Raw genomic sequence first — 27,602 nt, forward strand, 5'->3', positions numbered from 1 at the left:
CTCCCTGACCCAGGGATCGAAACCTAGACAGCATATGAAAAAGCAGAGATGTTACTTTGCCAACAAAGTTCCGTCTAGTCAAGGCTATGGTTTTTCCAGTAGTCATCTATGGATGTGAGAGTTGGACTATAAAGAAAGCTGAGCACCAAAGAATTGATGCTTTTGAACTGTGGTGTTGGAGAATACTCTTGAGAGTTCTTTGGACTGCACAGAGATCCAACCAGTCAATCCTAAAGGAAATCTGTCCTGAATATTCATTGGAAGGACTGATGCCGAACCTGAAACTGCAATACTTTGGCCACCTGATGCGAAGATCTGACTCATTGGAAAAGACCCTGATGCTGGAAAAGATTGAAGACAAGAGGAGAAGGGGATGACAGAGGTTGAGATGGTTGGATGGCATCACTGACTCAGTGGACATGAGTTTGAGTAAACTCCGGGAGTTGGTGATGAACAAGGAGGCCTGGCGTGCTGCAGTCCATGGGGTCACAAAGAGTGTGATAGGACCGAGTGACTGGACTGGACTGAACTGCCCTCTGATGGATAAGGATAAGAGGCTTATGGAAGCTTCCTGATGCGAGAGACTGACTAAGGGGGAAACTGGGTCTTGTTCTGATGGGCAGGGCCATGCTCAGTAAATCTTTAATCCAATTTTCTGTTGTTGGGTGGGGCTGTGTTCCTTCCCAGTTGTTTGACCTGAGGCCAATGGTGGCGGTAATGAAGGTAATGGTGACCCACTATTCTAAAGGTCCCATGCACCCACTGCTGCACTCAGTGCCCCCGACCCTGCAGTAGGCCATCGTTGACCCACGCCTCCGCCTGAGTTTCCTGGACACTCACGGGCAAGTCTGGGTCAGTCTCTTGTGGGGTCACTCCTCTTTTCTCCTGGTCCTGATGCATACAAGGTTCTGTTTCTGCCCTCCAAGAGTCTGTTTTCCCAGTCCTGTGTTAAGTTCTGGTGGCTCTATGGTGGGGTTAATGGTGACCTCCAAGAGTGCTTATGCCATACCCACGTCTGCTGCACCCAGAGCCCCTGCCCCTGCAGCAGGCACTTTGCAGGAGACACTCAAAACACAGTTCTGGCTCAGTCTCTGTGGGGTCTATGGGTCCTGGTGCTCACAAGGTTTGTTTGAGCCCTCTGAGCGTCTCTGGTGGATAAGGGGTTTGATTATAAACGCAATTTCGCTCCTCCTATCATCTTTCTGGGGCTTCTCCTTTGCCCTTGGACATGGGGTATCTTTTCTGGTGGGATCCAACATTCTCCAATCAACAGTTGTTCAGCAAGGAGTTGTAGTTTTGGAGTTCTTACAGGAGAAAATGAGCACATGTCCTTCTACTCAACATTTTCCAGGTCAGTTTTCATTCCAATTCCAAAGAAAGGCAATGCCAAAGAATGTTCAAACTGCTGCACAATTGCACTCCTCTCACACACTAGCAAAGTAATGCTCAAAATTCCAGGTCATTTTTCATTCCAGTCTCAAAGAAAAGCAATGCCAAAGAATGTTCAAACTACTGCACAGTTGCACTCATTTCACACACTAGCAAAGTAATGCTCAAAATTCTCCAAGCCAGACTTCAACAGTACATGAACCGTGAACTTCCAGATGTCCAAGCTGGATTTAGAAAAGGAAGAGGAACCAGAGATCAAATTGCCAACATCCGCTGGATCATTGAAGAAATGAGGGAGTTCCAGAAAAACATCTATTTCTGCTTTATTGACTATGCCAAAGCCTTTGACTCTGTGGATCACAACAAACTGAAAAATTCTTCAAGAGATGGGACTACCAGACCACCTGACCTGCCTCTTGCGAAACCTATATGCAGGTCAGGAAGCAACAGTTAGAACTGGACATGGAATAACAGACTGGTTCCAAATTGGGAAAGGAGTACATCAAGGCTGTATATTGTCACCCTGCTTATTTAACTTATATGCAGAGTACATCATGAGAAACAATCAAGATTGCCAGGAGAAATATCAATAACCTCAGATATGCAGATGACACCACCCTTATGGCAGAACGCAAAGAACTAAAGAGCCTCTTGATGAGGTGAAAGAGGAGAGTGAAAAAGTTGGCTTTAAACTCAACATTTAGAAAACTAGGATCATGACACCTGGTCCCATCACTTCATGGCGAATAGATGGGGAAACAATGGAAACAGTGAGAGACTTTATTTTCTTGGACTCCAAAATCACTGCAGATGGTGACTACAGCCATGAAATTAAAAGATGCTTGCTCCTTGGAAGAAAAGCTATGACCAAACTAGACAGCATATTAAAAAGCAGAGACGTTACTTTGTCAACAAAGGTCCATCTAGTCAAAGCTATGGTTTTTCCATGGATGTGAGAGTTGAACTATAAGTAAAGCTGAGTGCCAAAGAACTGATGCTTTTGAACTTTGGTGTTGGAAAAGACTCTTGAGAGTCCCCTGGGCTACAAGGAGATCCAATCAGTCAATCCTAAAGGAAATCAGTCCTGAATATTCACTGGAAGGACTGATGTTGAAGCTGAAACTGCAATACTTTGACCACCTGATGCGAAGATGTGACTCATTGGAAAAGCCCTGATGCTGGAAAAGATTGAAGGCAGGAAGTAAGGGGACAATGGAGGATGATTGGTTGGATGGCATCACTGACTCGATGGGCATGATTTTGAGTAAGCTCCGGGAGTTGGTGATAGACAGGGAAGCCTGATGTGCCGCAATCCATAGGGTTGCAAAGAGTCAGACACGACTGAGCGACTGAACTGAACTACTTTGTATAGCATACATTTTTTCTCATGATATTTAAATAGGAGTTCCTTCAGAAAAGAATTTATGTCATCTGTATGGTGTTCACCTGCTCATATTTATCTGTTTGTCAGAGAATGGATAGCTTTTCTTCCAAACTCTTTGCTAGTTCTAAAATGTCTACATAGGACATGATTAAATGTATATATCGGTTTTGGTGTGTGACTCTACACACAGATTCTCTTCATTCTATATTCAGTATAAAGTGAATAATGTCTTCCCACTCTGAACCAGCCTTTGTAACTGCCAGCCAAGTATTCTGCATTCATTACAGTAGGCTTAGCCATCCAGCTCTAGAACTGCTCTACTCGGTACAGTTGCCACTAGCCACTTGTGTCTGTTAGGTACTTAAGATGTGGCCAGTCCAAGTTGACATATAGTGTAACTAAAAATACAGACTGGAATTTTTTGAGACTTTAGTGTGAAAAAAACAATGTAAAATATCTCAACATTTTTAGTTAATTACATATTAAAATATTTTCAATATCTGGGTTATAAAAATATATTATTTTAAAATAATATATTAATTATTACATAATTATTTTCACTAGTTTCATTTTACCTTTTTTAAATTTGGTTACTGGAAAATCTTAAGTTCCTTATGTGGCACACAACATATTTCTAGTGAACAGCATTGTGCTAGAAAAATGTAAGTGTCAGTCATTATCCAGGCAGCCAGATCACTATCTTTGCTTTATAGGTCTATTTCAGACTTTTTTTCCATAGTTCCTTGGAAACTACTTGTAGTTGCTAGCTTATCACATGACATAGCAATGCATATATGTGACTTGGGAATAGTCTCTTCTACCCATAAACACAAGACGGATCACATGGTGTCATACCTACTAGCGCTCAGAAAAAAGGGACTTTCCTTTTTCCTAGATTGGGACTTCCTGGTGGCACAGTGAATAAGAATCTGCCTGCCAAGGCAGGAAGCATGGATTTGATCCCTGATCTGGGAAGAATCCACATGCCATGGAACAACCGAGCCTGTGCTCTAAAGCTCTTGAGCTGCAACTCCTGAAGGCTGTTTGCCTAGAGCCTGTGCTCCCCAATGTGAGAAGCCACCTCAGTGAGAAGCCCGTGCACCACAATGAAGAGTTAACACCCCACTCCCTCCGCCCTGCTTGCTGAAGCTAGAGAAAAGCCCATGTCCAGTACAAGACCCAACACAGCCAAAAATAAATACTGAAAAAAATTTAAAGAAAAGGTTTAGAGTATCAGCATGTATGAAGCGGTTGCCTTTGTTATAAAGTGGTGCATTCATCATTTTAAAAAATAATTTTTTTTACCATTTTCAAATTTATATTACTTTATGGATCTTTAGCTATGAGCTTGGTAAATGAATGTTACATATGAAATAAATGTTAATGATGAAAGCCTAACTTTACTACATTATGTAAATGTTACATTATGATTTTACTGCTTTAACTGATAACACTGTATTCTATGAGTGAATATTAGAGTAAGAAACATACTTTACTGATTATTTTATTACTGTTGGAAATACAGTTAACATAACTCATTACAGTTATAACATGCTTACTTGTTTTATTACAAATTTTAAGATGTATGTAAAAGACAGCAAACTCCTACTTAAACTGAGAGATCAACAGAGGTTGTGTTTTAATCTCATGTAATTTAACATTAGTGTTACGTGTAGTATACTTTGAAACATTACTCAGTATTTTTAAAGTATTTTTTAAAAACTTTCTTGATTTGAGCTTGTATGTTGAAAATTCTCAAAATTACGTATTTTAAATTTCAACTGATCAGCAATAAGATTGTAATTGCATCTGGTATAAACATGGTAGCTATGCAATAACACATTTATTTGATCATTACAGAAATAGTCTCTTGTTAAACATCAGTTTTGTCTTATTTTTAGGAAACCAGAATTCGGGCAGTGGATAAGGATAAAACGAAAAGAATTAATAATTTCTCTGTCATCAACCCTGTTGCTGGACAGGCTGAAACTCATATATTTTCAGCTGACAATAGAGAAGATCTTCAGAAGTGGATGGAAGCCTTCTGGCAGCATTTCTTTGATCTTAGTAAGCTGACATTTGGATTCTCTAATAGTATATTCATGTAGCATGAAAGGATGTACATAGCAAACTAAATATTAAAATTACAATTGTATAGTTTGTATTAAGAATTTGTATGCTCTTGAATAAAATGGTAGTATATCATCAATGCATTGATGCTTTTTTCTGTCCATTTTTCCCCAGTGCATGACTGATAATACCTGTGAATTCCTAGTATCATTGCCTGTTACTTTTAAGTTCTGGTCCCTAAAACAAGTAAACCACCTTTTCTCAAAATATTAGGTTGAATGGCTTAAGGCAGTCTCTCCAATCAAAAGGATAATAAGCTATATGAGTAAAAAAAGCTTCTCTAGGATAGTAATGATCATAAAATAAGTGAAATGTTCAGAAGGAGATTCATTTTTATGTAGACTTCTGTTAACTCCCGATTCATTCTATCATTTTGGACATCATCCAAAGAGATTTTTTTTTAAACAGCACATATGGTTTTTCAGTTTCAATAATACAGTTCAATGGCATGGATTATAAAAACAATGTGATAGTAATGTAATGGAGTTATAGTATGTAAAATATACGAGGTTCTAATATTCTCAATTTAAGGAGGAATTTTATCAACAAAAATATTGAAACTGTATATTGAAAATGTAGACTATTGATAATGGCTATTTCTAAGCAAACTAAGCCTACTGTTAGATTCAATCAGTATTTTCTGTCTTTATGATACTTTTCTATAGAATTGCAAAGTAAAACCATTTTTAAACAATAGGAAGTTATTTCTGCAGCTCTTCGAGATAATCCTAGAGTTATTTTAGGATCTAGGATTAGATCCTAATCCTAGACATTTTAGGAGCTGTTGCTGAGAATTCTCTAAAATAGTTAATATCTGCAGTCCTCAGGTTAATTTTTGTAAGCATACTCTGATCCATGGCTTGGCCAGTTATTACAGTGATGGTTGGGGAGGGGGCAGAAAAGGGAAATAAATTTATTGATTAGCTTCCAAATACCATATGGCTTCATTTATTTTTCATAACAACCCAGTGAAGTAGAAATTATTTCTCTCTGCTTTTAAGATGAGAAAATTGAATCCTGAATAGGTTTCATGCTTATTGCAGGGAACCAGAGGACTCCTTCCAGGGCTTTCTTGGATTTTTCAGAACTTGTTTTCCTTAAGTATTGTCCCTTGGCACTCAGTAGATGTTTAAATGGGTCTTCCCTGATGGCTCAGATGGTAAAGAATCTGCCTGCAATACAGGAAACCTGGGTTTGATCCCTGGGTTGGGAAAATCCCCTGGAGAAGGGAATGGCAACTCACTCCAACATTCTTGCCTGGAGAATTCCATAGATAGAGGAACTGGGTGGGCTACAGTCCATGGGGTTGCAAAGAGTTGCGCACGACTGAGCAACTAACACTAGTAGATGTTTAAATATTTGTTATACATTTACCTGCATGTACTGCATTTCTTTATTTTAAAATTTTAGCTGATCTTAGGTATGTAACTTAAAAGACAACAACTTCCTCTCATTTGTTGATTACAGCTAAAATTTTAACTACTTACCTACCTGCTCTTGATTTATAAAGTCTGTCTTATAGAAGACCGTGTTACTTTTAGAAATGATTCTGGCATTTTAAGGGCTTCCCCAGTGGCTTAGCATTAGAGAATCTGCCTTCAATGCAGGTGTTGCAGGAGACATGGGTTTGATCCCTGGATTAGGACTATCCCCTGGAGGAGACATGGCTACCCACTCCAGTATTTTGTGGGCTACAGCCCATAGGGTCGGAAAGAGTCAGACATGGCCGAAGCAACTTAGTATGCACACATCCACATTGGCATTTTAAAATTTTTGTATAGACAAAAACAGGAAAGAGGAGTAAAAATGTGAGAATAGTATATATAGTCTAGGTATCAACTACTGTTAGATGATTTCGTGTTTTCATTCCTCAAATTATGTAAAATAATTTATTATGCTAAAAGAGGCAGTTGGTGGGGTAAGAATCTCATGACATCTGAGGAGAAATGAATTGGGAGATTGGGATTGATACTGTTGATACTATGTATAAAATAACTAATGAGAGCCTATTGTATAGCACAAGGAATTCTACTCAGTTGTTTCTATGGTTCCTTCCTAAATGGGAAGGAAATCAAAAAAGAGGGAATATACGTATATGTATATTCTGTCCTTTCACTTTGCTGTACAGTAGAAACTAAATATTATAAAGCAACTATACTCCAATAAAAATTAACTTAAAGAATCTCATGACATTTTTGTACTGTCAAAGTAATAAAGCGATGACAACTAGGTTCTCAGGTCTGGCTACTTCTTTAGTATTTAATGCTTTGGAGATAAAATCTGCCAGTCTAATTTTTAAAGTATAAATAGTATTACATTTGCTGTTTAGAATTCATTGTGTAAGATATGAAGATCTGAAGCAAAAATGGAAGTGCATATATTATCCCAGAGTGACTTGTGCTTTAGAATTTTTACTCTCCTCGTAATAAGTGTAGCTTCTTGTAATCTTCAGTGAAATGTGATATATGCAACAAAATAGAGGATAAATATCTAGGGCAGAATAAAGTAAGAGTAATGTAATACTTAGAACATATTTCAATGACTTGACTTAGCTTGAGAGTTAGAAAATCATGAGGCTGAGAAAACTGGAAATGATGAGAAAACAGTAATGGAGCTAGGTGTGTTTAGCCTGTGGAAGGACAGCTTGAGAAGGAGGTTGGGAGGCAGTGGGGAGGTAATCGCTAATTTTTAATATCTGAGAGCTAACATGTAAAAGAGGAATGACACCTGTTTTAGACCATCAAATAGGTTACTGCTTGGAATAGTGAAAGATTTTTTCAAATATTTAATAATATATACTAAGTTAAATTTGAGCATTACTTTACCAGCGTGTGAGATGAGTGCAATTGTGCAGTAGTTTAAGCACTCTTTGGCGTTGCCTTTCTTTGGGATTGGAATGAAAACTGACCTTTTCCAGTCCTGTGGCCACTGCTGAGTTTTCCAAATTTGCTGGCATATTGAGTGCAGCACTTTCACAGCATCATCTTTCAGGATTTGGAATAGCTCAACTGGAATTCCATCACCTCCACTAGTTTTGTTTGTAGTGATGCTTTCCAAGGCCCACTTGACTTCACATTCCAGGATGTCTGGCTCTAGGTCAGTGATCACACCATCGTGATTATCTGGGTCATGAAGATCTTTTTTGTACAGTTCTTCTGTGTATTCTTGCCATCTCTTCTTAATATCTTCTGCTTCTGTTAGGTCCATACCATTTCTGTCCTTTATTGAGCCCATCTTTGCATGAAATGTTCCTCTAATTTTCTTGAAGAGATCTCTAGTCTTTCCCATTCTGTTGTTTTCCTCTATTTCTTTGCATTGATTGCTGAAGAAGGCTTTCTTATCTCTTCTTGCTATTCTTTGGAACTCTGCATTCAGATGTTTATATCTTTCCTTTTCTCCTTTGCTTTTCGCGTCTCTTCTTTTCACAGCTATTTGTAAGGCCTCCCCAGACAGCCATTTTGCTTTTTCACATTTCTTTTCCATGGGGATGGTCTTGATCCCTGTCTCCTGTACAATGTCACAAACCTCTGTCTATAGTTCATCAGGCACTTTATCTATCAGATCTAGGCCCTTAAATCTATTTCTCACTTCCACTGTATAATCATAAGGGATTTGATTTAGGTCATACCTGAATGGTCTAGTGGTTTTCCCTACTTTCTTCAATTTAAGTCTGAATTTGGCAATAAGGAGTTCATGATCTGAGCCACAGTCAGCTCCTGGTCTTGTTTTTGCTGACTGTATAGAGCTTCTCCATCTTTGGCTGCAAAGAATATAATCAATCTGATTTTGCTGTTCCCCATCTGGTGATGTCCATGTGTAGAGTCTTCTCTTGTGTCGTTGGAAGAGGGTGTTTGTTATGACCAGTGCATTTTCTTGGCAAAACTCTATTAGTCTTTGCCCTGCTTCATTCCGTATTCCAAGGCCAAATTTGCCTGTTACTCCAGGTGTTTCTTGACTTCCTACTTTAGCATTCCAGTCCCCTATAATGAAAAGGACATCTTTTGCGGGTGTTAGTTCTAAAAGGTCTTGTAGGTCTTCACAGAACCGTTCAACTTCAGCTTCTTCAGCATTACTGGTTGGGGCATAGACTTGGATTACTGTGATATTGAATGGTTTACCTTGGAAATAAAGAGATCATTCTGTCATTTTAGAGATTGCATCCAAGTACTGCATTTCGGACTCTTTTGTTGACCATGATGGCTACTCCATTTCTTCTGAGGGATTCCTGCCCGCAGTAGTAGATATAATGGTCATCTGAGTTAAATTCACCCATTCCAGTCCATTTGAGTTCGCTGATTCCTAGAATGTCGACATTCACTCTTGCCATCTCTTGTTTGACCACTTCCAATTTGCCTTGATTCATGGACCTGACATTCATAAGCAGCTCAACATAATAGATTATTTTGAATGGGAGCATTATAATAGTATATGTGGTAGGAAACATCTTCAATATACAGATTTTATGTGAGCAAAATATACCCATTTAATATCTCATACTGGGCCTTTATTGTTAGCATGTTCATATTACATATACCTATGCTTGCTAATTTATTTACTGGTAAAGTGTTTAATTGTAATGTCTTGATCAGTGAACATGCCACATTTATATCTCTGACTTGTGTAACACATGGGATAATGTGGCTTTATATTGCAGTTTTCAACATAGTATTCTGCTATCAGTTAAACGATGAAAAGCTTTGAACTATCAATATTGAAACAATGCTGTACTATATTCCTTATCTAAGGTTTGACAGAGAATTGTTTGCTGGTTTAAAGTGTTTCATTACTTTTCCATTTTAAGGCCATTTTTTCATGCCCCCCCAAAAGAAAAGGCTGGCGCTTCTATATTTATCTAAAAAAGGAAGTAGAAAGGAGGAATAAGTTATCAAATCTCAGATCCTACTAGATTTAAATTCTACAAAGCAACCTTTGAGGCTTAAACTCAAGATTTTATTCCCTTTATATATTGCTATATGAGATATTTTGAAATTTTTTTACCATATTCTATACTTAGCATTGTAATAAAACATATTGAAAGGGATTTTTTTTATTTCTTAACTATTTAAAGTGATGGATCTAAAATTTATGTATATATTACCATATTAACATGACATAAATTAGACATAAAATAACAAAAATAGATAATTTGAGTAAACATGAAGTATCTTTAATTTTTAAGCCATGGGAAATAAGCTGGATGTTGAATGTAGAGGTTGAGAATATAATAAAAAGAAATACAGATCATAAATCAGTATAAAAAGGCACGTGTTTATTACATTTACTTCTTTGCTAATGTAAAATAGCATGTAAGAATGGCAAAACTCAGCATACAAGTCCACAATAAAGATGGAAAAGCTAAATATTTTTTTATATCCACTAAGGAGAAATAAATCTGAGAATTTTATTTTGAGATGAACATAGTAAACTGTAATTACAAGAAAAATTATTATGGTCCACACTTTTCAATTTTAAATATTAAAACAACTTACTCAAGAGTATTTTTATTATTGAGTATTATTTTGAATGCCTAATGGCTTTAAAGTGTCCTTCCTAAAATAAATTCATTTCAGTTCAGTCATATCCGACTCTTTGTGACCCCATGGAGTGCAGCATGCCAGGCTTCCCTGTCCATCACCAATGCCCGGAGCCTACTCAAACTCAAGTCCATCGCGTCCAGTTAGAATTTTGAATGATCTGTCTTTATAGTAACAGGTTTTTATGTACCCAAAATAAAATGAAAATACAGCATTTTTCTAGTTTTCCTGATTTTTAGGAGGGCATGATTATTATCTTAAAAGAATTTTTTGTAAGCAATTCTTATTTCTTAATTAAAATTTTCAAAATTAAAATCATTTTCTGAGAAATACTACTTATATATTTTTTTGCTTCCTTCAAGTTAACTATATTTCAGTTAATCTTTACTTTTCAACTGTTTTAAATACTGAATGTTTTTATATAATATTTAAGAGAACTTACACAAACTTTTACCATAAACATTTTAGTTATTGACCATTTAGAGAAGTAATATAGTATTTAGTAGCCTACAGAACTTAGCTTAATATCTGTTCATAGAGATTTATATTTAAAATAGAGTACATTTGTGCCTAGACTTAGAAATAATGGGTAGTACTAGGTTTTTATAACTTCTTTAAGCTACTACTTCATGAATTCACTTATTTTTTCAAAGCAAAAAACGTGTTGATAATCTGTTAAAAATTAAATATATATTTCACATTTGTTTTAAACTAGCCTACCTTTTTCTTTCTTAGGCCAATGGAAGCATTGTTGTGAAGAACTTATGAAAATTGAGATTATGTCACCACGGAAACCACCTTTGTTCTTGACAAAAGAGGCAACCTCAGTCTATCATGATATGAGTAAGTGAGGTTTGTCTTTTCTAAGCTTCAGGGTAACAAAAACGACATTGTCCTCAAACAAGCAGCTTATTCTATTGACATTAAAATGCTAAAATTTTCAAGCCACAGTCAAAAATGAATGAAAAAAGACTATGATTATAGACTAAGAAACTCATGTTTAAAAGATGAATTAATACAAAATTAATGAATACACATTTTTCATAGTTTGAATGCTTAAGATCAAACAAAAATGTTAAGACTTCAAAATGAATAAGGGTACACTGAAAATAAATATTAGCTGAGTAGCTGATGAAAATTCTGAAGATATAAACCTTGACGTTTTAAAATGTAATTATGTTCAGTAATTTTTTCCATATTTTATTAAATTTGTTTTAAAGTAGTGTTGATAAATGAATATTAATAAATGGAAGTTTTCCTCTCAGGCAAAAAAATTGGTTAAGTTTAATACTTTGGAAAATTTTAGATTTCTAGACTCATAAATATTCCATTTTCCCCACAGTTTGAAGTGTATTTATTTATCTTTGTGTGATTGCCTCAGTGAGCAGTGTTGTGAACAAGCACAAATCAGTGCTAAATTCTAGTGTATTTTACCACCAGTGTTCCTACACTTACATATACCTTTAAATGTTGGATTTAAAATGAAACATTTGAGCTTACACATTTGAAAATATCATGTAATTGACATAAATGTCTCCCATTTTTCCCAAGGAAAATCACCAAAGTAGTATTAAGGCTTCACTCTGTTTCCATGGGGGTTTTGTTTTGGACTTTTTCCCTATTACAAAGACTTTGCTGGTCTACAGGAAGGAATACTAATCCAGTTACATTTTCCTAGTTTACCTATCAGGGGTTTATAAAAGGGAATCCACTCTTACCTATAAGTCAGAATAGATTTTAAACCCAACAAAAGTTATTTAATAAATACTTAATCTGCAGAATTCAAAAAAATTCTGATGATGCTCAACTCCTTTGAAAACTGGATTTTCCACGTATATTTAGGAATATACTTATGCATGTGTGTGTATGTGTGTGTGTGCATGCATGCAGTACATGATCTTATTTTTTGGTTCCATTAGTATGGTTATTTTTACAAGTAAACATATTAAAAAAAAAAAAACTTATCCTGGTCTGGTTTGGATAACTATTATATAGATAACATAGTGGAATAACGTCCTTGGGTAAAGGGTTTACTGCTTCAGAATTTGTTCCATGTATTTTTTCTAATAATTATTACAGGCATTGATTCACCTATGAAACTTGAAAGTTTAACTGGTATAATACAAAAAAAAATTGAAGAGACAAATGGAGAGTTCCTAATTGGCCAGCATGAAGAAGCCTCATCTCCTTCTTGGGCCACACTGAAAAAGGTATTATCTCCTGCAAGCAAGCAGTTACATGAAGAGAAAGGGAAAAAGAGACGAGCTCCCCTTCCTCCTTCTGATAAAGTGCCATTCAACTTAAAAACACAGAGCAACAAAAATCAATTGGTTCAGGGCAACTGGGAAAAAACAAGTGTATCTCAGACCTCGCCTTTGGATACCAAACTGTCAACCCCAATGCATCACTTACAGAAACCGGTGGCTGCTCCTCGAAAACTTCTTCCTGCCAGGAAAAGTAGTTCAACTGATGGTGAACACACAGACACTAAAACCAGTATTGAAGCCAAGCCAGTACCAGCTCCAAGGCAGAAAACTATCAAAGACATTTTGGACCCTAGATCATGGTGGTGGACACAAGTATAGAAAACCCTTAATGTGTAAAACATTTTAAAAATCTATAACTGTGAAGCTTAATTCAGAAGCACTGTAGATATAGTAATATGAATTATGTAGGTAAATATGATAGTGATAGTGATTTAAATCAATAATTAATAGGTATAAAAATATTTTATAATTAAGAAATGGATTTCTCTTTTATAATTTTCAGAATTATTTCTCTAGCAGAGCATAAGAGGCAGTTTCTAGACAATATCTCAATTGTTGGAAGGGTTAATTTATTCCTAAATTAGTACTACATGGTGAACAAGCACTAGGCAGAAGAAAGCATTAAAATTTCTTTGGGGAGAGATTGTCTAGTAATTTAAAATGTGTTAAATGAGAGCCATATTCTCATTGTGAGAATTTTAATCCTAATGGAATGTTTCAAAAGTTTCATTCAAACCACAAATTATAGAATCCACCCAAGAAGATTTCTTCTTAGCATTCTGGAATTCTCATCTAATAGTCCACTGGCTCTCATCTATTGTTTTACTCACTAGTTGACTGACCTTTCAAATTCCTGGGATAAATTTTGGAATATTAAATTCTTCATCTTTAAAGGGAATATGTAATGTGTTATTCAAAGTTGTTTCCTTGATGATCCCTGAAATGCTATTGACATTACCTTTCATATGTAAAGCAAAACATTTTTTAAGTTTAGGTAACAGGTAGATGAAATGTTCTTTACTTCCACTTTTCTATGCATGGTATTAATTTCCATTGTGACGTTGGCATTTGGGGAAATGAGTAGCTGTTAACACCTTAAAATTCATTTAATACTTATTTAAAAAGCAGATGACCTATTAAAAATACCAGAAAATTTGGCCGTGATAATTTCAGAATTAATCCTTCTAAAAATATTATTTAGATTTCCTTTTTCTAGCAGGGGTTTGTGTCTGCTATTGATATTTGTCATTAAAGTCATATTATTACAATAATGACATTGGAATCATTTCCATAGGAGGTAATTTCCATAGCAACTAATCATAGTGACACAAACAGAATTATGAAATCAAGTGAGGAATAAATAGCAAAAGAATGAATACCTTAAAGGAACAAAAAAAACCTTTTTCTTAATAATTATGCTTCTTATAAATAAGAGCTGGACAGTTTTAAAAATCAGAATTTTCAAATAAAACAGTTTCCGTAAGCTGTCAGCAGCAGCACTAAAAATCTCAAATATCATTGTAAGAAATGAAAATATAAGAATTAAATTACTGCCTTGTATATAATCTCTAGAGATTTTTTAAAGCTCATAAGAACTCTATTTGAATCAGAATTACGTTATTACAAAGTAAAATGACTACTTCACAAAAAATAACATTAATTTAAATGGATCCCTTCATTATTTTTAGATAGCAGAGTCTTTTCTCATTTATGTAGCATGATGTAACTGCCAGGTTACTTTTGTGTTTGCCCAGGACTCCTAGTAAGAATTGGGACTCAAGGGAGTAGTGGTACAAAAGGTCTCTTGTGACTGGAGACACCAGGACAGACACAGCATTTGATGAGGAGGAAATCCTATATGCTTGCCTGATAAAATTTAGAGACAATGAAAACCTAAAAAGGTACGATTCATTTGTTTTTTCTAACTAGAAGGCTGTCATAAATCTCAGTTGTGATTGCCAATTCAGTAAATGACATATTAAAAACGTGAAGGATATTATTGTTTGAATTTTTATTTTTAAACCTGACTGCTGTTTTTGACAGCATTAATGACTCTTGTTGCCACTAAATTACTAAGCTAGAAGATGTGCAGGAAAAATTGTTTCTGAAACTGACATCTACACATTCTTTTTTTGTTAAGTTAAAGCCTTCCTTAGAATAAACCAGTTTTAAAACTTCCAAATTATATTCTTGTTGTTTCTCCTTATGCATATTATTATCAAGAAGGATTCAAATGGTACAGAAACCAGAATTTGTTCTTAGAGAAATTACCTAGCAGTTGTGCCCTCAGTGGGCACTTTGAAATAAGGCTGAAGCCTTTCTGCCTAGAACCATTTAGATGAAGCCTGACCAAGGGCCATCTCCCCCAAAATTATTCAGACTGTTTCTGGGGTCCCATCTTTCTATATGTTACAAAGCCTTTAAAATCGGGTTGAAGTCTTAAGCTGTACTTCTGAGCTACTGCTCATTAAGTGTTAGTTCTTCCCACTCTCCATTCCCAGCAAAAGGTATGATACAAAGTTGGGGCTCCTTTCATCCCTCTCTTCCTCCCTCCTTTTCTTTCTTCCACAGTTAAAAAAAAAATCTAAAAATACTGAGTTAAACACTTTTTCAAGGAGTTTGCCAAAAGAACTATTTGTTTTCTCATTTTCCTAAACTGGAAGTTTATGACAGAGAAAAATATGCCACGTAATAAAAAACATTTCAGCTTTTTATGAGCTGACTTTTCACATTCCTTGTTTGTCCTTTTAATTTGCTTCTTGATATATGAAGACTGTAAATTTGAAACAAAGAGTTCACTGTCATATATTAATAATGTTATAATTGGAGAATCATAAATAGAATAGGTATTTTATGATATTATAATACAGATGATCTGATAATATCTTTAAAAATTAGATTTACATTTCAAGCCCTGAGATATAAATTACTTAAAACAGCATTAAAGTAGTATTTTAATTGCTACAAAGTAGTGAGCTTTTTATTAAAAATCTTACAAGGACAGAGAAGGCATTTTGTTAATATAAATGCATACCTCCTAAGGTAAACAGACTTTCAAAATATCAGGCATGCCAACTCTTGATTAGTTTTGTTAAATCCTAACTGTCTGCCGTGCCCCCTGACTTCTTTTAAATGGACATGCATGCTTGTGGAAAACTAAATCCATTTATTATAAATGCCTTATCTTTACCCTTTAGGTCCTACTAAATATATTTTACCTGGTACTGTTTATTAAAATGGAAGCTGCCTTGATTTAGAGACAATTCATAGAAGGTAGGTTAAGCAGTCAAATATTTCTTTAGGCTTATGTTCAGTACCTCAGCCACCTACTGAGAAGTTAATTAATTCAGTCCAAATGAAATTATAGGGCAGTTCGGTGCAATTTATGGTAAATGCCATTTGAATGCAGTCACCTGTGTTACCATGAACAAGGAACAACCATACTAGATAGAGGTAAAATGCTGCACCATGAATGAGAGAAGTGGTTTGGCAGGAAAAATATTTGTCCCTGTGGTTAGAATTTGTCAAAACTGTCTTTTTAAAGAGTGAATTACCACACAGTATTTAAACTTTCGTGACCTTTTATATTCTCATAGTTGTCTTCAGTGTTCTATTGGTCTTAAACTTACGATGTAAGTAGAGTTGACTTTTTGCATTTACATTTCAAAGACACTCCTCTTTTTAAATGCTTACACATGTGTAACTGCATTGTTGCTAGTAATAGTTACAATGAAAATGGTCTCTTCTGTATCGTGCTTATTCTTGGTTAATACTAGGAATTTTGAATTCCTAAAAACAAGAATTTTTTGAATTTTTAAAAACAAGATTTCATTTGAAAATATTGTAGAATGTTATTTTCTGTGGCATATTTGTATAATTGGCATTGTTTATAATTTTTACCTTTTTAATGTGGGTCAGGATTCTGGATTAAAAAGTATTAATTATGCACATATATATATTTAACTATTAGAAATTGATAAACCAAGGTCATGTGATTAAAACTTGTATACTTTAAAAGACTGATTCATGAAAACATTTTCTGGACTTTTTCCTTTAGGTATGTCCTCTAAACTGATAGAAGTAAACAGTGTTGTGAAATCAGGGTAAACAGAGAAAAGACATACCCAGCAGCTGGTGCTAAGAAATGTACTCAAATGAACAAAGTACCTTAATGTTCAAATAACATAACTTTAACTATTAAAGAAATAGTAACCAACATTTTTATTTATCTCAAGATAGGAAAAATACCAATCTTGGTGTGTTTGATAGGCAAAATCATCTCCTATCTTGCTAAACTTGTGTTTTAAATGGCAGCAATTTGCTTTGAGAGATGTGGTAATCTCTTAATGTTAACTACTAAAGGAGAGAAATATTGAAAAGATATATATACATAATTATGCTTTGTCATAAACATGTTTTAAGATATCCAAATAGATAATTTTGTTGAAAATGGATACTTTCCTGAGTGTTGTATCAGGATATATTTTATTTTTATTTACTCAAAAGAAAACAAAATTTGGTTTTGTGAATGGATGTATTTTTGTTGAATTTAGCCAGTTTAGAAACATGTTTTCAGCTTAATTAGTTGGAGTGATTTTAATTTTACAGGGGAGAAAAAGTATTAAGTTATCCATCTATTAATCTTAAGTATTAAAACATTTATTTTATATTTATTACATGTAGAAATAGAAATATATATATCTATATATACACACATACATATGTGTCTGTACTCTGTCAAGTCTTCAATCCAGATATTTCCAATTAATTTTAAAAGATTCTTTAAAAATGTGCTGCCAGTGCTAGCAGAGTTAAAGTCCAAACCTTTCCCAATTTACAGGAACGACCGTGGCCTACTCGGTGCTCTCCTCCTGTAGTCCTCATCTTTGGACACGGCCTCAACAATCTGTGCTGTCCTCTCTTTATCTAGAATATCTTTCCTCTCCTCTTCTTCACACATTCTCCTCTCAACCCACAGTCAGCAGATTTTATTCATTTTTCCAAGAAGTAGCACCACTAAGTTCACAAAGGCTTTGTGCCCTTACACTCCTTCCTTTGTGCTCTATGTATACTCCATTTATAGCCTGAGTCCTTGTTTGTATTTTGTGTTCCCCTACATATTAATGTTATGTGCTGCTTCTGCATAACACATTATCATCAACTTAAAATCCTTTTCATTATCTAGCATTTCTTTATTTTTTCTCTTTTCATATTTTAAATTATGAAAGTATGGTAATACCTTTACAGAAGGAGGCTTGGAAAATACAGAACAGAGTTACATGTAGTTCCACTACATCTTATACTTATTTTTTTTAAGTAGATACATTAAAATTTTAGTTGGAGTTTCAATATCAAATCCTTAAAAATAAATAGAATGAATATACAGAAAAGTAGGATGTAATAGACCTGAAAATCGTCATGAACCAATTCAACATTTTTAAGCTTTATACAACTCACACAATGCTGCTGCTGCGCTGCTGCTGCTGCTGTGTCACTTCAGTCGTGTCCGACTCTGTGCGACCCCATAGACAGCAGCCAACCAGGCTTCCCGTCCCTGGGATTCTCCAGGCAAGAACACTGGAGTGGGTTGCCATTTCCTTCTCCAATGCGTGAAAGTGAAGTTGCTTAGTCATGTCCGACTCTAGCGACCCCATGAACTGGGGTAGAACTGGTAGACAGCAGCCTACCAGGCTCCTCCCTCCATGGGATTTTCTAGGCAAAAGGACTGGAGTGGGGTGCCATTGCCTTCTCTGTTTCACACAGTAGTAGGATACAAATTCTATTCAAATTCCAATAGACTATAAGACACTGAAACATATCTATGGACTTAAGGTGCAAAACTTCCATGGTCTACAGGTATTGAAATCATACAGAGTGTGTTCTCTTAACACTGTAGAATTATGTTTAGAAATCAATATCGAAGATATTTGAAAGTAAGCCGCATATTTTCAAGTTCTATGTGACATTTACCAAGAGGGATCTTTGACTTAGCTGTTGAAAGCCTCAATAAAGTTAGAAGACTAAAAAAACAGAGTGTGATTGCAGAGAAGAAAGCATTTACATAAGAAATTAATATCAAAATGAGAAATTAATATCAAAGATACTTTAAAAACCACAGGTATTTAGAAATTAAGTGTCCACTTTTAAATGATGGGTATATCTAAGAAGCTATAGATACACCCTTATAGAATATTTCAGTTGGAGTTTCAATATAAAATTCTCAAAAATAAATAGAATGAATATACAGAAAAGTAGAAGGATATAGTAGACCTGAAAATCAGAAAATATTTGTAACAACAAAAATAAAATGTATCAGAATTTATTGGGTGCAGCTGCAGCTGCTCAATGCAGTTAAATACAATGTGTAATCTTGAATAAGGAAGGTATGAAAACAAATAATGGATACTAGCATAAAATTTTGTGAAATTTGAACAAAATCTGTAATTTAGTTAATAATACTATATCACATGTTAATTTCCTGTTTCGTTTTGTTTTGTTTTGTTTTGTTTTACAACATAGCATTTCTTTATATTCTCGGAATTGGATTAGATGTTTCCAGCCTCATTCAATTTTTTTTTTAAATCATGAAGATAATAAACTTTCTAGTCTTTTAGCAGTAATAATAGATGTAAAATACATGGAACTATATCAAAGTTTTGAGTAAATATAAATTAGAAATCTGGCATTCTATTCATACTAAGTACAACAAGTGGAATCAATATGTCATAAATTTTTTTAGCCAGGCAAACATTCACAAGTTTTCTAAAATATATATATTATACATACCATTTATATATATGTATGTGTGCAAAAGCTTTTCTACTATGCTTGATACAGGCTTGAGAAAGAACAACAGCAAAAAAATAAAAAGAGAAATTGGAAAACATAAGCTAAATGAAACGGTAAAACAATATGAAATAGAAAAAGTAAAACAAACGAGATAAAAGTAAAAAACCATCATATAGTCCAGTTGTTTTTAAACATGGATGCTCATTAGAAACAAATCTAGAGCTTTGGAGAATAAAAGCAATACTTGGGCATTTGTATTTTTCAAAAATTCCAAAATAATTCTGGTATGCATCTGGATTTTAAAAAATGATTACAGTTTTTTTCCACGAAATCGTAGTTTTAGTGATATAGAATTCTGTTATTTTCTCTTGACTGTTAATACAATGTTCAGTGCAGTTCAGTTCAGTCGCTCAGTTGTGTCCGACTCTGCGACCCCATGAATCGCAGCACGCCAGGCCTCCCTGTCCATCACCAACTCCCGGAGTTCACTCAAACTCACGTCCATCAAGTTGGTGATGCCATCGAACCATCTCATCCTCTGTCGTCCCCTTCTTCTCCTGCCCCCAATCCCTCGCAGCATCAGAGTCTTTTCCAATGAGTCAACTCTTTGCATGAGGTGGCCAAAGCACTGGAGTTTCACCTTTAGCATCATTCCTTCCAAAGAAGACCCAGGGCTGATCTCCTTCAGAATGGGCTGGTTGGATCTCCTTGCAGTCCAAGGGACTCTCAAGAGTCTTCTCCAACACCACAGTTCAAAAGCATCAATTCTTCGGCGCTCAGCCTTCTTCACAGCCCAACTCTTACATCCATACATGACAACTGGAAAAACCATAGCCTTGACTAGACGGACCTTTGTTGGAAAAGTAATGTCTCTGCTTTTGAATATGCTATCTAGGTTGGTCATAACTTTCCTTCCAAGGAGTAAGCGTCTTTTAATTTCATGGCTGCAGTCACCATCTGCAATGATTTTGGAGCCCAAAAAATAAAGTCTGACACTGTTTCCACTGTTTTCCCATCTATTTGCCATGAAGTGATGGGACCAGATGCCATGATCTTAGTTTTCTGAATGTTGAGCTTTAAGCCAACCTTTTCACTCTCCACTTTCACTTTCATCAAGAGGATTTTTAGTTCCTCTTCATTTTCTGCCATAAGGGTGGTAACATCTGCATATCTGAGGTTATTGATATTTCTCCTGGCAATCTTGATTCCAGCTTCTGCTTCTTCCAGCCAGCGTTTCTCATGATGTACTCTGCATAGAAGTTAAATAAGCAGGGTGACAATATACAGCCTTGACGTACTCCTTTTCCTATTTGGAACCAGTCTGTTGTTCCATGTCCAGTTCTAACTGTTGCTTCCTGACCTGCATATAGGTTTCTCAAGAGGCAGGTCAGGTGGTCTGGTATTCCCATCTCTTTCAGGATTTTCCACAGTTGATTGTGATCCACACAGTCAAAGGCTTTGGCATAGTCAATAAAGCAGAAATAGATGTTTTTCTGGAACTCTCTTGCTTTTTCCATGATCCAGCGGATGTTGGCAATTTGATCTCTGGTTCCTCTGCCTTTTCTAAAAGTGAATAATATTTGTATAATCACAATAGTAAAAGATGTTTATCAGTTTTTACACCAATAGCCAGACAAAAATTAAAGATAATTACAATTGCAAGCCATAATGGAAACATGATTAACTTAATATAAAATAATTACATATAATTTAGGTGATTAGATAGAGTGATGTGGTAAATGGAAGTCCATACATGCATGTGTGTTTTCATCTGCCCAGCCTGTCTATAGATCTTTTGGTTGATGCATTTAATCCATTTATACTTAAGGAATTGTTTATATGTATGATTCTCTTATCATTTTCTTAATTGTGTTCGGTTTATTCTGTGTGGGTCTTTCCCTTCTTTTGTGGTTCCTGCCTGAAGAAGTTCCTTTGGCATTTGTTGAAAAGCTGGTTTGGTGGTGCTGAATTCTCTTAACTTTTGCTTGTCTGGAAGGCTTTTAATTTGTCCATCAAATCTGTCCAACAAGAGTCTTGCTGGGTAAAGTATTCTTGGTTGTAGGTTCTTCGCTTTCATCACTTTAAATATATTGTAATTCACGTTTCTTTAAGTTAGAAATCTGTATGAGTTTCAGTGGGTTCTCTGCTTAGGATACCACAAAACTCATATCAAGGTGTCAGCCAGGCTGGACTGTAATCTAGATGCTCTTGGGAAAATCTGCTTCCAGTCTTTTTCAGATTGTCATCAGAATTCCATTCCTCATGCTTGTTAATTGGCCAGGGGTCACTCTCCATTCCCTATATGTGGACCCTCAGTCTTCAAAGTCAGCAGTAGCTCATTAAACCTGACACATCCAAATTCTCCTTCAGGAGGATTTGAATCTCTCTGTCCAATCAGCTAGAGAAAGTTGCTTTTTAAGGGCTCATGTAGTTAGATATAGCACATCAGGATAATCTCTCTTTTGATTAATTCAAGGTCTACTGATTAGTAAGCTTAATCACATTTGGAAAAATCTCTTGACTATGATATAGTCATGGGCATGATGTCATATTAATAGGGCAGGAAATCTTGGAAGCCATTTTAATATTCTACCTACCCCAAGCTAGATTTTTCAAGGGCAGAGAGCATGTCTTATTTGACTTTTAACCGTGTCATGATAATAATGAGGGAGAATGATTATGTATTTATTATGTGTAAAGTATTATGCTAAGCATGTGACTTAACTCATTTAATCCTTAAATAGTTCTCATAGTGACCCCACTAAACAAATGTAATGTAGAAGACTTGCCCTAGGATAATTGTGATTATTAAATAAGATAATGCATGTAACGCATAGCCCAGGGCCTGGCATATGTTCTTCCATTGTTTTTATAACTTGACACGTAGCATGTAACAAATATAGGAATATATAGGAAATATAGGAACAAAAAAGAGGAATGAGAAGAAAGAGCTGGTACTTGTGTGTGTGATATGTGTACATACATACAGATGTATCATTTTAAAAGAAAGGATAACTCCTGCCTCATTTTCACTTTATGCTTGATGAGAGCATACTGGAATTACAGTGCATGACAATTTATTTGTCGTGTTGTTTAGTTGCTAAGTCATGTCCAACTCTTTCGACCCCAGGGACTGTAGCCCACCAGGCTCCTCTGTCCATGGGATTTCCCAGGCAAAAATACTAAAATGGGTTGCCAATTGAACCTCTGACTCCTGCCTTCCAGGCAGATTCTTTACTGCTGAGCCACGAGGGAAACCCATGAACAAAAATTTAAAAGATACTTAACATATGTCCATATTCTTATTGTCCTTCTAATAAAACTCGGAGTTTATAAAATTTAAAAATACGTATTCTTGAGAAGTGCACAGTTTAGTTGGTGGGATCAACTATAAGAGACTATTGGTATGGCTTACTGCTTAAATTTGCCTGCCTCATATATATACATAACCAGTCTTCCCAGGTGGCTCAGTGGTAAAGAATCCACTTACCAATGTAGGACACACAGATTTGATCCTTGGGTCGGGAAGATCCCCTGGAGAAGGAAATGGCAACCCATTCTAGTATTCTTGCCTTAAAAATTCCATTGACAGGATCCGGCAGGCTACAGTCCATGGGTTCGCAAAGAGTCAGGCGTGACTGAGTGACTGAGCACGAGTATATATAATAAATATATCTGTATACAGACACTTATAACAGTTTCTACCTACCATCAACGAACTTAACAAATCAGTTGAAAAGATTAAAACATAAAACAATGATGGGTACTATAAAAGAACAATCACAATAATAAGATTATGCATCTGATTTTAAGTGCTGTGAGAGATCCACAGGGAGTATGACAACTTGTACATAGCAATTTTTCAACAAGTGCAGAAGGCCTTTGTATCTTTTTACTACTAAAATGATGAATTAAGCAGTGTACAATTACATACTATGAATATCTTTGATGTCAGAATATATCACAAAAAGATTTTTCAAATCTAGGAGAAATAAGTAGAAGTCAATTTATTCAACAGGCTATAGGAGTTTAATTTTATACCATTCAAATTTAAAGGAGATGAGTTGTCATGGAAGTTTGTAGAAAGGAATTATTGGATAGGGCGGTTAACCTACTGTTAAGGCAAGAATCAACAAGCAGATTGGTACGGCTGAAGGAAAAATGGAAGTAGGGAAAGGTTACCATCTGCTGGACCATGAGCAAGGCGCTAATGCCAGCTCAAGAAAATAAGTCAAACTAAGTAGGACTCTTGGACACTCATGGGCAAGTCTGGGTCAGTCTCTTGTGGGGTCACTGCTCCCTTCTCCTGAGTCCTGGTGTTCACAGGGTTTTGTTTGTACCCTCCAAGAGTCTGTTTCCCCAGTCCTGTGTAAGTTCTAGTGGCTCTATGATGGGGTTAATGTCGACCTCCTCCAAGAGGGCCTATGCCATATGCCATACCCAGGTTGCTCCCAGAGCACCTGTCCCTTCGGCAAGCCACTGCTGACCCGTACCTCCACAGAAAACAAACACTCAAAGGCAGGTCTGGCTCAGTCTCGAGGTTCTCCTGGTGTGCACCTGGAATGTTAGGTCCATGAATGAAGGCAAGTTGGAAGTGGTCAAACAGGAGGTGGCAAGAGTGAACATCGACATTTTAGGAATCTGAAGTAAAATGGAAGGGAATGGGTGAATTTCATTCAGATGACCATTATATCTACTACTGTGAGCAAGAATCCCTTAGAAGAAATGGAATAACCATCATAGTCAACAAAAGAGTCCATAATGCAGTACTTTGGTGCAATCTCAAAAATGACAGGATGATCTCTGTTTGTTTCCAAGGCAAACCATTCAATATCACAGTAATAAAAGTCTGTGCCCCAACCAGTAATGCTGAAGAAGCTGAAGTTGAATGGTTCTGTGAAGACCAACAACCTTCTAGAACTAACACCCTCAAAAGACATCCTTTTCATTATAGAGGACTGGAATGCAAAAGTAGGACATCAAGAGATACCTGGAGTAAAATAGGCAAATTTGGCCTTGAGTACAAAATGAAGCAGGGCAAAGGCTAATGGAGTTTTGCCAAGAGAACACACTGGTTATACTAAACACCTTCTTCCAACAACACTAGAGAATACTCTACACATGGACATCACCAGATGGTCAATACTGTAATCAGATTGAATATGTACTTTGCAGCCAAAGATGGAGAAGCTCTATACAGTCAGTAAAAACAAGACCAGGAGCTGACTGTGGCTCAGAACATGAATTCCTTGTTACCAAATTCAGACTTAAATTGAAGGAAGTAGGGAAAACCACTAGACCATTCAGGTATGACCTAAATCAAATCCCTTGCGATTATACAGTGGAAGTGACAAATAGGTTCAAGGGATTAGATCTAACAGAGTGCCTGAAGAACTATGGATGGAGGTTCATGACTTTGTACAGGCAGTGAACAAAACCATCGCCAAGAAAAAGAAAAGCAAAAAAGGCAAAATGGCTGTCTGAGGAGCCCTTACAACTAGCTGTGAAAAGAGAAGTGAAAGGCAAAGGAGAAAAGGAAAGATACACTCATTAGAATGCAGAATTCCAAAGAATAGCAAGGAGAGATAAGAAAGCCTTCCTCAGCGACCAGTGCAAAGAAATAGAGGAAAACAATAGAAAGGGAAAGACTAGAGATCTCTTCAAGAAAATTAGAGATACCAAGGGAACATTTCATGCAAAAATGGGTTCAATAAAGGACAGAAATGGTATAGACCTAACAGAAGCAGAAGATATTAAGAAGAGGTGGCAAGAATACACAGAAGAGCTGTACAATAAACATCTTCACTACCCAGATAACCACAATGGTGTGATCACTCACCTAGAGCCAGACATCCTGGAATATGAAGTCAAGTGGGGCTTAGGAAGCATCACTACAAACAAAGCTAGTGGAGGTGATGGAATTCCAGTTGAGCTATTTCAAATCCTAAAAGATGATGCTGTGAAAGTGCTGCACTCAATATGCCAGCAAATTTGGAAAACTCAGCAGTGGCCACAGGACTGGAAAAGGTCAGTTTTCATTCCAATCCCAAAGAAAGGCAATGCCAAAAAATGCTCAAACTACCGCACAATTGCACTCATCTCACACGCTAGCAAAGTAATGCTCAAAATCCTTCAAGTTAGGCTTCAACAGTACATGAATTGAGAATTTCCAGATGTTCCAGCTGGATTTAGTAAAGGCAGAGGAACCAGAGATGAAATTGCCAACATCCCTTGGGTTATAGAAAAAGCAAGAGAGTTCCAGAAAAAACATCTGCTTTATTGACTACTCCAAAGCCTTTGACTGTGGATTACAGAAAACTGTGGAAAATTCTTAGAAATGGGAATGCCATACCACCTTACCTACATTCTGAGAAATTTGTAATCAGGCCAGGAAGCAACAGTTAGAACCGGACATGAAACAACAGACTGGTTTCTTATTGGGAAAGGAGTACTTCAAGGCTGTATATTGTCACCCTGCTTATTTAACTTGCATGCAGAGCACATCATGAGAAATACTGGGCTGGAAGAAGCACAAGCTGGAATCAAGATTGCCAGGAGAAATATAAATAACCTCAGATATGCAGATGACACCACCCTTATGGTAGAAAGCAAAGAAGAACTAAAGAGCCTTTTGATGAAAGTGAAAGATGAAAGTGAAAGTGAAAAAGTTGGCTTAAAACTCAACATTCATAAAACTAAGATCATGGCATCTGTCCCATCAATTCACGGCAAATAGATGGAGAAACAATGGAAACTCGGAGAGACTTTATTTTGGGGGGCTCCAAAATCACTGCAGATGGTGATTGCAACCATGAAATTAAAAAACTTGCTCCAAGCAATTTTAGTAGATTTCATGCCGACTCTGTGTGCAAAGCCTCGAACCGACGTCCCTCAGTCTACCTGCCCACTAGGGAGTACCCGTCTGAACAGATCATCGTGACAGAGAAAACAAACATTCTTTTGCGCTACCTACATCAGCAATGGGACAAAAAGAATGCCGCCAAGAAGAGAGACCAGGAGCAAGTGGAGCTAGAGGGCGAGAGCTCGGCGCCGCCCCGCAAGGTCGCGCGGACCGACAGCCTGGACATGCACGAGGACACTTAAGACTCACGCCCCCCTCAGGCGCCTCCCATCTTGTCTGCTCCTTGCCCACCTGCCTTGTGTAAGCGACCCCGCCCCACCCCTTCGCCGGCCCGCCCATACCCCTTCCACACCACTTCCAACCTCATAGGAGCCAATGTATTTATTTTCCTTGAGTTTTTATTTATGCTGTAAAACGCACCAAGCGATGGTTACAGGGGACGCCAGACCCAGTAGTGTGATGTTGGTAGACGCTTTAAAACAAAAACAAAAACGTTGTTACTCACCTCCCCCTGTCCCCTCCCCTTCCTCCTCTTGCCCCCCAGTTCTCCTCTGGAAAACTGGAGCGTGTCTACAAGGGTCCAGAGCCGGGACCCCGCTGCGGCCGGCCGGCAAGGGTGGGGGCCCTTCTCCCAGCGCCCACCTCCCGGTCCGGGCCTTAAAGACTTCGCCTTGTCTCGAGTTCCACCGGGACCTATTCTGTGCCCAGACCTTGCTCTGAGCTCGAGTAAGGGGAGAAGTCAGCCCTTCTGGATCTTTCTCTTAAGTCATTTTATCATGGACTAGTGCGTGCTCCGTGTCCACCCCAATAAAAGGATCTTTCCGGAAAAAAAAAAAAAAGCAGAGACATTACTTTGCCAACAAAGGTCTATCTGGTCAAAGCTATGGTTTTTCCAGTAGTCGTATATGGATGTGAGAGTTGGACTATAAAGAATTCTGAGCACCGAAGAGCTGATGCTTTTGAACTGTGGTGTTGGAGAAGACTCAATAGTTGCTTGGACTGCAAGGAGATCCAACTAGTCCATCCTAAAGGAAATTAGTCCTGAATATTCACTGGAAGGAGTGATGCTGAAGCTGAAACTCCAATGCTTTGGCCACCTGATGTGAAGAACTGACTCATTTGAAAAGACCCTGATGCTGGGAAAGTACCACAGTTGGCAGATTTAGTGGAAAGACCACTTAGTTTATGAATTGGGGAACTGGATTCTAGTCCTTGGAAAAAATCACTAGCCATGTTGTCTTGAGCTA

The 27,602-nt window shown here is 36.7% G+C and overlaps 1 protein-coding gene across 5 annotated transcripts in view; it reads left to right on the forward strand.

The window, feature by feature from the left end:
• The window catches only part of RTKN2 (rhotekin 2), a 115,853-nt gene extending 95,895 nt beyond the window's left edge, over positions 1–19,958 (forward strand). For 2 of the 5 annotated variants that reach the window (XM_070364504.1, XM_070364503.1), the window contains 3 exons: positions 4,675–4,840; positions 11,173–11,280; positions 12,517–19,921. In XM_070364504.1, coding sequence (XP_070220605.1) covers positions 4,675–4,840; positions 11,173–11,280; positions 12,517–13,022 — 780 coding nt within the window. In that variant the 3' untranslated portion in view covers positions 13,023–19,921. Of the gene's footprint in view, positions 1–4,674; positions 4,841–11,172; positions 11,281–12,516 lie in introns of all 5 variants that reach the window. The other 3 variants (XM_070364506.1, XM_070364505.1, XM_005896711.2) reach the window with 3 other exon arrangements.
• The last annotated feature ends 7,644 nt before the right edge of the window (positions 19,959–27,602 follow it).

This window comes from Bos mutus, chromosome 28, assembly GCF_027580195.1.
Source record: "Bos mutus isolate GX-2022 chromosome 28, NWIPB_WYAK_1.1, whole genome shotgun sequence".
NCBI classification, from domain to species: Eukaryota; Metazoa; Chordata; class Mammalia; order Artiodactyla; family Bovidae; genus Bos; species Bos mutus.